Source organism: Hippopotamus amphibius, chromosome 5, assembly GCF_030028045.1.
Source record: "Hippopotamus amphibius kiboko isolate mHipAmp2 chromosome 5, mHipAmp2.hap2, whole genome shotgun sequence".
NCBI lineage: Eukaryota > Metazoa > Chordata > Mammalia > Artiodactyla > Hippopotamidae > Hippopotamus > Hippopotamus amphibius.
Genome location: NC_080190.1, coordinates 159,146,998 through 159,161,591, shown reverse-complemented (window position 1 = coordinate 159,161,591; position 14,594 = coordinate 159,146,998). Strand labels below are relative to the sequence as shown.

Sequence of the window (14,594 nt, the reverse complement as noted above, 5' to 3'; positions counted from 1 at the left end):
TCTTTCCTTCTCAGGGCAAAAGAGGCCATACTTTATGTTTTTGTAAAGGATCAGAACATGCCACCCCAAAATGTCACTTTGACGTGATTATTTTGAGCTGAAGACAGCTGAGAAACAGCAGGAACAAACAAAAAGCTCTCCCCCTCAACACTTGCCCCTTCCCATGTGGCTAAAAATTGGATATAAATTTCTATTGGTAAAGGTGTCTCCCTCTCCCTTACCAAGAAGAGGACAGCTCTTAGACTCAATCACTGGCAAGTCTTATTAAATTAATCTTTATCTTCCATTAGTTTCCCCCAAACATTCACCGTCCCACAGTTTGCCACCCCTGAAAGCCTAAAGCCCTTTTCCTTTGTCTTATCACTTCTCTACAATGCATTGTTCTTTGTTAGGATTCTGTATAAGCCCCAAATGTAGTCATCTCTTTGAGTTACTCAACACTTAGCCTCTCCCAGGCTTATGTGCACCGCATGAGTTAATAAACTCTTGTTTTTCTCTTGTTAATCTTTATCGGCTTAATTTCCAGGACCCCAGCCACAGAACCTGGGAAGGAAAAGATTTTTGTTCCTCCCCTACAGTTTCTTACCTATCCATGTTTTACCAGTTTCTGATCTTAATTTGGTGTACGAATTTTAGTAATGCAAGAATCTGTAATTAAAACTAAATTCCACCTTGGGCCCAGAACTTTCAGGAGTGGTGGCACAGTTGCTCTTATCTTACTCACATATGACTACAGGCAAGTCTCTTTAAACTCATTAGGTCTCACCTTCCCCATCTATAAAATGAAGGTTTGAATAAGATCCTGGCAAGTAGTTTAAAATACTACCTTAAAACTAAATTTATATCACTGAGGTAGTTTTTAGAATGCTTTTAAGAATTTTTAAGATAAAAGATAAGCTTTCAAAGAAACAGCTGCACTTGACTGAATCAAATCTCTTTGGCTTCTACATTGATTTGAATGCTGCACAAGTCAGGTACACATTGAGTCTCCCCAGAACAGTATGTGGGGTGTGTGTGTATATGTGTATTCATAAATTACCTATGTTCAAAAATAACTATCTGTTCATTTAGCTTTAATGGTTCAAAAGCCTTTTAGTAGCTCAAAAAAGGCTTTAGATGCAAAACATGTAAAAACTAGTTTGAATTTTCAGTTGCTATTTGCATCAGCCAAGTCTTTGTTTCACACAACAGGAACAGATTCTGGGCTATCTTAAGCAAAAAGGAAATTTATTAGAGGATTACTTTAATTATTCCCCAAGATTTCAAGTTCCAAGAGTGACCATACAATTGGTCAAGCTTATTGGACCTTGCATCCGTGCCCAAGCTGTACTAGAGGGCAGATATAAGCAGCTTCCTTAGTGGGAGGAAGCAGTAGGAAACAAGCACTTAGAATTACCCACTCCACCCTTCCCCACCAAGATATTATGTATTTCCTTCCAATGGATGGGGAGCTGGTAGGAAGGGTAGGGATTGAGAGCCCCCAAAAGGATAAATACATGCCATGACTCTATCTCAGACCTTGGGAATTACTTAAAAGATAATCTCTGATCCTAAATTATAATTTTTCTCATTAATTTCAGATATGCTCATCAAAATTCAGCTATTTGTTTAGCTTTGTAAATGCCAAATGAATAGGCAGATTCTGTTGTTGTTTAGTTTACAAAGGAAACATCAGAGGATATAGTGGCATTGGAGTCAATGTTGATTACATACCGACTGACTTTGGTTCATTCATTCATTCAACAGACATTTATTAAGCACTTTCTATATGCTTGGCAATATGCTTGCCCACTTCAGTTTCTCACTAGTTCTCTGTCTCTAGACAAAGTACTTAAACTCTCCAATCTTCAGTATCCTCATCTGGGAAAAAGAAAAAAAATAAGGTTAATGATGTCAGATAAGATAAAAATACATAACATATATTATCCAGTTTAATCCTCCACAAACTTGTCCAAGGACACAGGCAATAAGAGTGGCAGGTTTCTAACTCACTTTTCTGATTTCACAGCCTAAGACCTGATCCTCTGCAAGTAACTGCTCATGCTTGTTACCCAAATTAAAACAGTATGTTGTAAGTACTTAGTATGATATATGGTAAGCAGATTTTAGGAGAAATACTCATTGGAACTCCTATGACACTAACACAAACTGTGTTAGTACTGTGAAGATACTGTTTATTAGTTTGGGTTTTTATCTTTATATGATATGATATCAAATATCTATCATGTGATAAAGATATCTTTATCTTTATATGATAACCATTCAGTAGTAATTTATATTAGAATAAAAATAGATGATAGGCTCAAATATGTTAGTCATATAAGGCTCACATATAAGTCATATAAGTCATATAAGTTAAGAATAATGAGGGATGAAATACTGCTGAGAGGAAGAGTGCAAATAATACTAAGTTAAAAACATCTGTCCAGGCAGGGAGCCCAGAGGAAATGGATACAGTATCCTGCTGACAGATTGGAAATATAGGATCCTTCACCCTGGACAGGATCCTGTCACCCAGGCTTCTGATAATTACTTCTCATTTCATAGCTACACCCAAATGAACAGAATAAAAGCTTCAAGGTGGAAGATGCAATATTGCGAAGATGCAATGTTGCAAAGATGTCAATTTTACCTTATAGGTTCAATGTTATTCCTCCCCCAAAAAACATCTCAACGGGATTTTTTTTCCTAAAATTGACAAGCCAATTTTAAAATCCATAAGAAAATGCAAAAGGTCAAGAATAACTAATGCAATCTTAACAAAGTTGAAGGATTTACAGTATCAGATATCAGGACCTATTCTAAGGCTCTAATTTAGACAAGATGGTATTGGTACATGGACAGAAAAACTGACCCATGGAACAGAAGAGAAAGTCTAGAAATAGCACCACACGTATACGGTCACCTGATTTATCATAAAAGTGACACTACAGTGCAGTGGGAAAAGGATGCTTTTATAAAATAGCACTATAATGGGACTCTATGGATACTACTTAACAAAGGACAGTGTATAACTGAATGGTGAAACACACTAGAGGCATTCTCCTTAAAATTAGGAACAATTTAACATTGTGTTAAGAGGTGGGGAGCTGGGAATAGAGCAAGTTAAAACACCAGAAGCTCCCCTTTTTAATCAAGACTTAGCTGTTTTCCTTGAATAAACGCTCCTTAGATTGTTGCCTTTAGTTTCTAGAATTCTGAAAAGGTTGATTTTGACACCAGTGTTATCATTACTTTTATGGAAGAGCCAGTTTTCGGAGGTCCTTATTTTGCCATTTTGGAAGTTGCCCATTTTACTCCTGATATTGGGCAGGGATGCATCAAAGAGACACCCTAGTGGATGCATTGAGTATGAAATACATTCCTTTCTGCCCTCATTGTCAATAACTCCACTTCCTCCTGATCAGATTTGAGTACCCCAAACAGGATGGTAACTCTTTCTTGCCTGTTCTCTTCGCACAAGGAGCCTAAAATTACTGGGAAACCTCAGTAGGTAAAATTTAATGGACCTATTAATTGTGTCCCCTGATGAAAGGGCTCCCTGTTAGGAACCAGCCCTCTAGACTCACAGAGTTGTGGGGATGGGAAGCACGTGGGTCAATGGAGACTAGTCAGTGTATTAACTTCCTACTGCTGCTATAACAAATTACCACAAACTTAGTGGTTTAAAACAACACAAATTTATTCTCTTAAGTTATGGCAACCAGAGGGCTAAAATCAAAATGTCAACGAGGCTGTGCTTCTCCTGAAGGCTTTGGGAGGGAATCCATTTGCGTTTTTCAATATCTAGAGGCTGCCTACATCCCTTAGCTCATGATCCCTTCCTTACACCCCTCCATCCTCCTGCCTCAGTTATCACATCTCCTACCACTTGCTCCCACCTCCCTCTTACAAGGACCTCGGTGATGATATTGGGCCTGCCTGGGTCATCAAGGCTATTCTCCCCATCTTAAATTAATCACACATGCCAAGTCCCTTTTACCATGTAAAATAACATATTCCCGGTTCTGGGTATCAGGACATGGACATATTTTGGAATTCTATTTCTACCTTTTCATTCCCAGACTTGTACATTCTATCTATACTGGAAATGACACTATATAATGAGTTTGATTTAGTATACTGAGTCCTGGTGGACGGCATCCCATCTTCACATCTTCCAAGCTTTTGCTGCAGTTTCAGAAGGATTTTTCACCACTCCATCAGGCCAGCATTTTCTAGGTTCTGTAGTATGACTCAGAGCAGTATAGGGCCAATGAATCTCATGGTCATGTGCCCACCGAAGCGGGTCCTATGCTGTAAAGTGGGTCCCTAGGTCAAAAGCAATATTATGCAGGATACACATTGATGGATCAAACACTTGTAAACCCTTGGGTAAGCAGTCTGGCCACCATCTTGTGGGCAGGAAAGGTAGGCTCATACCTGGAGACAAAAAGATTCTAGTCAGGGTCAATCACTGTCCTTCCAGGATAGGAGTCCAGTGTAATCAACTTGCTACCAAGTAGCTGCTTAGTTTCCTTGAGGGATGATGATGTATCAAGGGCTCAGGGTTGAACATGAGGGACTGGCCACTTGGTGAGTGGAAGCCATGCTGTTGGCCTCTTGCTAACCTGCAAACCTGGGACACGACTATGTATGTGAGCCCATTATGCCGGTACTGGGATAGCTGAGGACTGCAGGTGCTGAAGTTAACTGACCAAGTCTGTTTACTTGGTTGCTGAGTGCCTCTTCTGTGGCGGGTTGTCCTAGTAGGCATTGTTATACAATACAAAGGTCTTTACTCACGTGCCCAATCCCATAGATTTCCCCACTGCTTCTTCTCCAGGCTTCCTTGTTCCCAGTCTTCTAATCTTTTTTGTTCCAGGTCCCTGATCATCTAGCCAACTTATTTGCTACTTGCCAAAAACATGTATTCTTACTTCAAGCTACTTCTCTTTCCACACAAAGTGGATGACCAGGAATACTGCCCCAAATTCTGCCTTTCTGGAGAATCCCCCTGTCTTAACACCACTCCTGATTTGGGCTGTAGAGCAGGATTAAGTCTGTTTTTTGTTTTGAACTCATATTCCAATAAACCCATCAGTGAACTTAGCTTGGGCTTTTTTGTCCTCCATCAGCTAGACAAAAGAGCTTCTCAAGCAGCCACAGTTGTGAGTTGAGGGAGGGACCTTGGTGCAAGAGTTGTAAGTATAACATGGGAGTCTGGGCCACCTGCCTGTGCACCTATTCCTTTCCCCTTGCCCTACTTGTCACAGACCCCAAGTGTACCACTTCCACTTTATGATGGATTGACTTGGTGGGTCTGACAAAACTTAGCTCATGGTGGACAACTCGGGCTACAAGGTCACTTGATGTCCTGTGAGATGCTCAGTTTCTACCAAGGCCCATCAGCATGCAAGGAGCCATTTTTGAGTGACATGTGGTTCTCCACTGCAGATGCCTTGGCCTTGCTACAGAACTTAGAAATCTACCTTGTGATATTCCAATTGGAGCTTGCCATAAACTCCCATGGCTGCTTTGCTTATCAGATACTCTTGTCCCATAGAATCTCCTGTATTGAATGGCCCAGGCAATAAGGCTAATTACACTGCAGCCTGTACCTGCTACAGAGCCTTTATGTGCTCTGGATCCCAGTGAAAACTGGCAGCTTTCCAGTCACCCAATATATGAGCCAGAGCAGTATTCCACAAAGAAGCGTGGAGCCTGATATGCATCCTTAGTGGCAGAATATTGATAAAATGAGTGAGATGTAAAAATTCGTTTTTTTACTGTGAAACAGACATTCAAGCAGACCACTGGACCCTAAAAATTTCACTGATGTAAAAGGTTGCTGGTTCTTATTAGTCATATTTCCTATCCTTGGGAGTACAATATGCTAGCTACTTATTGTTTACCTGGCCCAAGTAGTAATGATGTCATGAATGTAACAGGTCAGTGTGACATTCCGTGGAAGGTTCAGATGGTCTAGATCTCTTCAGACTATATTATAATAGAAGGTGGGCAAGTACTGTTCTCTGACCTATATGAATGCAAACTGCTTTGCTCCCACACCCTCAGGACCCAGTTCCACAGACTCTCATGGCTCCTGCTGGTACACGTAGGTTAGGTCCTGCATCTTCTTTGGCACACGGGCCCATTTGAAAGTAAGACACACAAAGTGAAGGGAAAGGAGCTACAGGACAGCTGCTTCATCATGGTGTTGCAGAACTTCTTTTTTTTTTCATAAAGTTTTGCCACTTTTGAGTTTTGAAACTATGAGTATGTATAGCTTTGATTTTAAAATAAAATTCAATTACTAAAAAAAAGTAGGGGGGTAGAGAAACTAGAACAGTTTATCCGTCTAATCTATCTACTTACCAAAATTCAGTTTTAGCCTCATATTCAATATTTTCTACTTACCTTTGATTCAACCTTGATCTTTAAAAACCCAAAGAGACAAATACCTATTTTGTCACTGTTTCTGGCCTCTCTGAAATTGTGTGTGATTGTTGGTCAAGAAATCTTGGAAGTTATCATATCTAATCAGATATTATTGCTAACATTCTAATGTTCATTTTATAATACAGGTGAGCATTCTGAACAATTGCAGCAAGAAATTCTTATGTGCTTTACATGTTGAAACTGTGTCAACTGAAAGTATGTATATTATTGTTAGAGTGAATTTCTTCAATAATAATGATTGTGAAAGCTAGGACATTTACATACATACCATTATAAACTTCTAAATAGTTATAAAAAAGAAAAACTAGACAAAATGTATGAAATAATGGCCCTCAAGGCACTGGACATAGGCAATGAAGGGCAACGGTCCATGAGAGATGGAAAAGAAACAAGGTGAGCCATACAACGGCTCCAACTTACAGCCTGGAGAAGTTTCCCAGGCTGTAGCACAAGGAGGGAGGCGAGGCCAACAGACTTCCTGAGGTGAGGAGATGGGACTGGGAGTGCCGGGACCCCAAGTAACCAGAGTTCACAGGGTAGAATGCCAGAGAGGAGACAGCCACACACACAGGGAACTCCAGAGATCTGCTGACCATTCCCTTCAAGTTTTCAGCTGAGTAATGATCAGCCCACATGATAGGAAACTACCAAAGGCCAACAAAAGACCCATCTGAAAGGATTATAGGAAACAATACTCAGAGTTCACACCACACAGAGTGGTGGGTAATTCCTGTTCCTACCAGCAAGAGTGGAAAATCTCATAATTCACAAGGCATCAGTTAGAGAACTAAGAAAAGTCTTGCTTCTGTGATAGAAAAAAAATTAATCCTAGACTAAATGCTGCTCTAATAAATGCTTAAAAGCAAGACTCAAAAAGAGCAAACTGTTTCCAAGTAACAACTATATTCCAGAACAAAACTCAAAAATGTTTTTAGAAATATGAAAAGTTTTAATCATTTAAAATAATAGTTTAGTTTGAAAATGACTAGTTTTATGGCTTGCCCATGTGAAGTGGCTGCCCCCTGAGGCTGTTCAGAAGGACATATATTGGGTTTCTTCTCACACGTGTGCCCAGGGTGGGAGAAACTGAATTAAAAATGCTTCTGCTATATATTTGGTTTCTCATCATTTTAAATTTCTCTGTGCATTTTCAATGTATACATTATACTCGTGTATTAATACATGCATATAATTTATTACAATTATGGAGTTAATGAATAAAGCAGCTCACACTTGAGAGAGTTTGATAAATTATTATTGTTTTTTAATCACAACTTCTCCATCAAGTGGGTGCATTAATCAGCAACTAACACTGATGCCCACAAATGAAGCGTTTAGAGCTTTTACAAATTCCTGGATTGAATCTGTAAGGACTCCATGACCCTCTGACCCCTTCAGTCTTTTCTCCTGGGTTCCATTAGATGTCTCTTCTGGGTCAGGCCATCCAGCATGTGCTTGGAGAAAACTGTAATGTAAATGGATATACTCAAGTGGAGAAAAGGCTTGAGGGACCCTTATTCTCTTCCATTCACACATAACTCCTGCTCACCCTTTAACTCTCAGCTTAGACATCCCTGCTCCCACCTTCCCAGTCACCCTCTCCACCTCCAACAACCCAGATCCCCAAATGTGGGTGGCTGCTTCCCCTGTGTGTGCCTGTAAAAACCCATTTGTTTCTCTATGTGCACTTAGTACACAGTGTTGACATTGTTTCCTCTGTGTCCCTGTCACCAGATGGTGATTCCATTGTGGGCAGGACTCAACTTTAGGCACCTCTATGTCCCTGGCCCTCTGCACAGCGCCTGATGGGGAGAATTCACAGAACATCCTACTGAACCAGTGAATGGCCTTCAAAATAAGGACATTCTGCTATAAGTAAAGCAAATGTGTAGCAATCCTGCACAGCCAAATTGGGAAATGGTACTTCCCCTCATACAAAGACTGACTGAAGGGACTTCCCTTGGTGGCGCAGTGGTTGAAAGTCCACCTGCCAGTGCAGGGGACATGGGTTCAATTTCTGGTCCAGGAGGATCCCACATGCTGAGGAGTAACTGAGCCCATGTGCCACAACTACTGAGCCTGCATGCCACAACTACTGAAGCCCACGTACCTAGAGCCCATGCTCTGCAACAAGAGAAGGCACTGCAATGAGAAGCCCGTGCACTGCAACGAAGAGTAGCCCCTGCTCACCTCAACTAGAGAAAGTCTGAGTGCAGCAATGCAGACCCAATAAACAAAAAAACAAACAAATAAATAAAAAAGACTGACTGAAGTATTCACGATATACCAGTCACTGTGATGACAGTTAATATATGTTAACTCATTTAAACCCTACAACCTCCCTTCAGGATATGTTCAATTGTTAACTCTAACATACAGATGAGGAAACAAAGCAGAGGAGCCAGGAGTTGAACGAGTAGAACCTAAATTCCATGAAGCCAGAGCCCATGTCAATCTTCCTTCCCCACTAACACTCAGGGCCTGATCTGTATGACAAGTTGAATGAATTCATTTGAATGCACCTGAGATCAGCCGTCTCTCCCACAGCTTATGGCAGGAAGGTAACTCCTCAGCCCCTGGATATGTGGCTCCCTGACTTATCTTCCTCACTGTTTCTCCCACGCCTTCCTCCCCGTATTGGCTCAAGCTTGGCCTGGCATCTTCAGCTTGAGGAGAGAAGGCCATAGGCACACGTGTGAGAAGAAACCCAGTGTGTGAAAGAGGAAATGATGAAGGCAAACACAGGCAGGCCGTTCTGTGGGAAGGGAATGGAATCTAGCAGCCTCCCTCTGCAGGATCTCAAGAAAGCCAACATTGCCTGGGGGCTCACTCTGCACCAGACACAGTTCTTTTTAATCCTTACAACCCCATCTTCAACACATCTCTCGCTGCTGCTTCAGTTCCAAACTGATCTAATGGCAATGCTCCAAAGACGTTCTGAGCATGCAAACCCTGGTACCTGTTAGTCTCTTCAACCAGCATCTGCCTCTGTTCTGACTCCACTTCACAAAATCTCGCCCAGTTTTTAAGAGCTAATTCAAACACTGCCTCTCTGAAGACCTCCCTGTTCAACTCTCAGAGCTTTTCTTGCCCACCGCTACCCTCCTGCAACACACTATCACTCAGAGGGCACTTACTCTGTTCCGACTCTCTCAGCATTTGTGTTACGTCTGCTGCTAGCTTGAGAGCTCCTCAGAGACAATTTCTAATGTCTCTTCATATTTGCTGTGGCTCATTAAGTAGTAGGCATTTAATATTTGCAGAATAACACAAACAGCACCAATCCTGTCTGTATTGCCACTGCTGCAAGAGCAGGACACGCAGCCAGCCCAACTGCAGCCAGCCAATGCCAGGTGCAATCATAATCCTGAAAAGGCCACACTTTTCCTTTTCTTTTTTGCTTTTTTTTTCTTTTGGTCGCACCACACAGCTTGCAGGATCTCAGTTCCCTGACCAGGGACTGAACCTGGGCCATGGCAGTGAAAGCCCACAATCCTAACCAACAGGCCACCAGGGAACTCCCAAGCCACACTTTTCTGTATTTCCTTCATCAGGCAAACAAGCCCAGATGGCTTCAAAGTGCACCAAAACAAAGCTCTGAAAAGTGACTCTCCACAATTAGTCATCCCAAAGGTAAACAGTGACTCCCTACATTTAGTCATTCCAACAGTAAACAAAGGCGATGGCAGACAGCCACAAAAAAAGGTGAGGCGTGGAAAACGGCACAATATCTCACATTCCTTAGAGCTCCTTGTGTTGGCCCCCTGCATTGGAAGTTTGGAGTCTTAACCACTGAACCACCAGGGAAGTCCCTATCCCGTCATTTAAAGCAGTCATTCTTAACACTTTCTCTACAACAATAAACCTAAGACACCCCCCCGCCCCCATTATAGGAATGCTAAAATAGGGGAATGGAGTTAATACACTGAAGCAATTTTTGTCCTCTTCCCTCCCTAATTCGGTCAGTCATAATAACCAAGCAACACCACTTCACTGCTTTGGACTTCACTGCTTAGGTCCATCGATTTTATTTCTCAAATCCATCCACCTCCCACTGCCACCATCCTAGTCCAAGCCACCATCATCGCACACCTGAACACCACAGAAGCCTCCTCACCCATCTCCCTGCTTCCATCCTGGCCCCACTCCAGGCGAGTTTCCATACTGCAGTTTCACTGATTTTGGAAAGAGCACTGTGTCCTTCACTCTAAAATAACCAGTGCCCTGTGTACAACTGTTTATTAGGTAACAGCCATGTGAGACCATGCAAAGAAACCCTCATTTAGCAAAGGAGAAAATCCAAGGCCTAAAGAACATTGGGACCATGCACCCCAAGTCAGACAGAACTGAGGTCAGAATTCAGAACTCATGATTGCACAGCCAGGCCTCATTTCAATGAGCCACACTACTTCTCCCAGATATGCAGCTCATTCTGTAATGTGTTAATGGAAGACAAATGAAATAATATGTATTGACTTAGAGGCTGCTTTCAGGGGCACAAAATATTAAAGTAGATTACCAAGAGACAAGAGTGGTGAGACCCCGGCCTGAGCTGATGCTTTAAGGGTCACTCTCACATAGATCCTCCTGTCTCAGGATCCACTTTTTCTAGGCAACTAGAGCACAGGGGCGGCATTCCAGATCCAGGACTATGTGATCCACGTGGGGAGCATAGGATTTCACCGGTTGGATGTGCAGGATTCGAGTCTTCCACGGTTTCCCGTGCACCTGCTGAAGAAGAGTGGCAATTCGAGTTTCTGCAGCTTCCGCCCACCTTTGCCACTCTGGCTTGGTGGCAGCAGACAGCATTTTTCTCCTAGAATGACTGATAGCTCCATTTTTCAACTGGTTGGTGATAATTTGCTGAGGAGAAGGCCAGTACTCCTTTTCCATTTCACTGCTTCCAGGAGGCTGCAGAGTCTTCCTTGGGAAAGATTCCACATTTTGGTGAATATGCAAAATGCCTCCAGCATCCTGTCTTAGCACTTGGCAGGCAATGGGCCAGCCTTCTTCAGAGCTGGGAATCAGCCCCAGGTTCACCCTGTCCGCGATGTTTGAGAGCTTCAGTTTTCTGTTATCCCCAAAGTGTATTTGGCATCTATCAGCTACTCCGTTGAGTTCAAGGTTATTTCTAAGAGCAACTACAGCATGCGGGTTCCATTCACAGGCATGGACGAAGGCAGCACCAGCATGAACTAGGAAAGGCAAGGTAAAGTAACCAATCCCTGCATAGAGGTCCACCAGCACTTCTCCAGCACAGGGCAGCGACGCCACACGAAGCTTCTCAGTGATGTTTCCGAATGAGAACATACACTGGGTCACGTCAAACTTATATCGGATCCCATTATCCACATGTTCTACCCAGCCATGGTCGCCCAGCAGCAGACTCACTGCTGGAGTTCGAGTGCCATCCGGTGACACCCGCCCTCGTTTGGCCAAACGCTGGACACCAAGTGCCGAGGCAACAGTCTCCCAGAATCCTGGTTCCAGATTTCTCCACTGCTTGGCCTGGAAACAGTCCTCACTCAGCAACAAGAGGTCACCGTGCCGCTGCCAAGATCGGGGCAGATCAGCCTCCAACTCAGCTGACCACGTCACTCCGCGGCCCTCTACCCAGCGACTCACCTCAAGACACAGCCTTTGCGCAGGTGAACAACCCTGGGCCTTCTTTGAAGGAACGGGATTCAGGAGCTGCGTGAGCACACAGGTGCTGCCTGGGGCCACACGATTCCTCAGCTCCCGCAGGTTTTGCTCAGGGAGGGCCTCTCCCAGCACCGGTAGCGCCACGGTGCCATCCAGCATCTTTTCCACACGGTGCTGTCTATCCAGGAGTTTCTCCTTCTCGAGATACTGCCTGTATCGCTGCGTAAATCGAGGTTCAGTCACAACTGCGACAACAACCGCGGGCTTCCCGCCTGCCCTTTCCATGTTGCTGGCCCCGCATCCTCCGGGATTCCCGCCGCAACCCTCGCTCTGCTCGTAGTACGCTCACCTCCTTCCGCACTCCCACGCGCAAAGCGGCCAGAGAGGCGCGCACGCCACTGGCGGGGGCCGGAAGTGACGTTAAGCTGGCAGGCCGGAACTAAATGATATTACCACGCTCGTTGACGAACGGCGTCGGCGTCGCCATTGCCGTGTGAAGCCGCTGCCGCCATCTTTGTTGTGGCCAACCTTTACTTACGCCTGCCTAAGAGGAAATTCATAACTGGAAGGATTTCTGTCGGCTTAAAAACTTCAAATTAGTTGGTATCCTCCAGAACCCTCAGACACTCTTCAGTGCTGCTCACAGATCAAAAGGGAGAAGTGAACCTGGAATGATGCGCTGAATTTGGAGAAAGCCTTCCCTTAGTCCCACGCTGCACCTAAATCTGGCATCTAAGTCTCAGCCTGAGATGGAACTGTTCCCAAGGCTAAACGCGTTCTGCGGACACCAGTCTCCTTTCGCTTCCTAAAATGGGCCAAACCTTTTATTGTGCTCTTGCCTTTGTACTTGCTGTTCCCTTTGTCTGAAATGCCCTTCCCCTAGAAGATACAATGGCTGCTGGTTTGTCTGAAGGTCATCTTCTTGTGAGGCTTTCATTAAACACTGTAAAGTGTCCCTCTCTTCCCTTCACGTTATGTCTATTTAACACTGTAATTTCTTCTTTAGGCCTTGTTTTGCTATTTATTTGTTTACACTTAAAAGCCTCACTCCCCCGGAAGCAAATAATGTTCTAATAAAGGATATTCTTTTTGTGTTTACTGCTATGGACCCAGCTTCTTGTATAGTTCCTGGCCCTGAGTAATGGCTTGGCAAATACTATAGTCATTAAGAGCTTTGAGCACCAAGAGACTTGAACATGTTCATACTTATTTAACTAGTAATCCATTCCGTGGATGTAGAAATGATCATAAATTCAGACAAAGCTTGATACACTAAAATAGTCCTTGTTGTTTTAAACCTAAAGATGAGGGACTTCCCTGGTGGCACAGTGGTTAAGAATCCCCTGGCTAATGCAGGGGACACAGGTTCGATCCCTGGTCCAGGAAGATCCCACATGCGGCAGAGCAACTAAGCCCCTGTGCCAAACTACAGAGCCTGAGCTCTACAGCCCTCAAGTCACAACTACTGAGCCTGCATGCTGCAACTACTGAAGCCTACATGCCTAGAGCCCGTGCTTCATAACAAGAGAAACCATTGCAACGAGAAGCCCGCACATCACAACGAAGAGTAGCCCCGCTGACCACAACTAGAGGAAGCCGGAGCACAGCAACGAAGACCCAATGCAGTCAAAAATCAATCAATCAATCAATCTTTAAAAAAATTTTAAAAATAAACCTAAAGATGAAAAGTTAAAAGAGTTATGGTACATCCTTTTGATGGAAACATTATACAATTATGATGATGATCATGAGAAATTTTAATGACATAGGATGTTACTTTTATTGTAGTGATAATTGCAAAATCTATAATTATGCCTTAGAATATGGCATATTATTTATTTTTGTACATAAATATATTTATTAGGGCATGCTCTAATATGTGAACACTGACTCACTGAGATTCCCTGTATGTGATGCAATCACAGATGATTCCATTTTCTTTTATACATTTTCTCTAGTTATAAATTGTATGCGATGAACAAATGTTATTTTTATTTACTAGAAAAATCTTTGGAAAATCTATGATGCAGTCAGGAAAAATTTTTTCTGGGTCCCATTCAAATGGAAACTCCCTTTGGTTTATTATTATTTATAGTGGAGGATGGAAGAAGTCGTATCTTACCATGTTCTTTCTCTAGGTTTCTTTCTGTTCCAAAGTCAGTCTGACATCTTACAACAATAATTAAAATAAGGTCATATAAACTTTGACCCAGACTACACCTTACTTTTAACCTGAGATAAAACATGGGAGGGATAGGATTTGAAAGCTAACTTAATGTCTGAGTATTGGAAATGGTCCTTTTAAAATTACAGATTTACCAATGAGCCACACTTGTAGATGGTCACATTGATTTCCGTCACTCAAGCACCTGACCTCACTTTCCCCACCAGTTGCATCACTTGAACTCATTAAAATCAGAACAAAGCAAAAGCAACCAGCAGTGACCATAAGAAACAAGCCTGTAGACAACCCATGAGTTCAAATACAGAAGAGTATAGTTACTTTGTAA

At 42.9% G+C, this 14,594-nt stretch overlaps 1 protein-coding gene across 3 annotated transcripts in view; it reads right to left on the bottom strand.

Annotated features, from left to right (window-relative positions):
• Positions 1–1,734: 1,734 nt before the first annotated feature.
• The window catches only part of TRMT12 (tRNA methyltransferase 12 homolog), a 68,384-nt gene continuing 55,524 nt past the window's right edge, over positions 1,735–14,594 (bottom strand). Inside the window, exons 1-2 of one of the 3 annotated variants that reach the window (XM_057736067.1) lie at positions 10,961–13,049; positions 1,735–1,860 (exon numbers count right to left, since the gene is read on the bottom strand). In XM_057736067.1, the coding sequence (XP_057592050.1) occupies positions 11,050–12,369 (1,320 nt within the window). In that variant the 5' untranslated portion in view covers positions 12,370–13,049 and the 3' untranslated portion in view covers positions 1,735–1,860; positions 10,961–11,049. Of the gene's footprint in view, positions 1,861–2,331; positions 7,907–10,960; positions 13,050–14,594 lie in introns of those variants that run through there. The other 2 variants (XM_057736066.1, XR_009053873.1) reach the window with 2 other exon arrangements.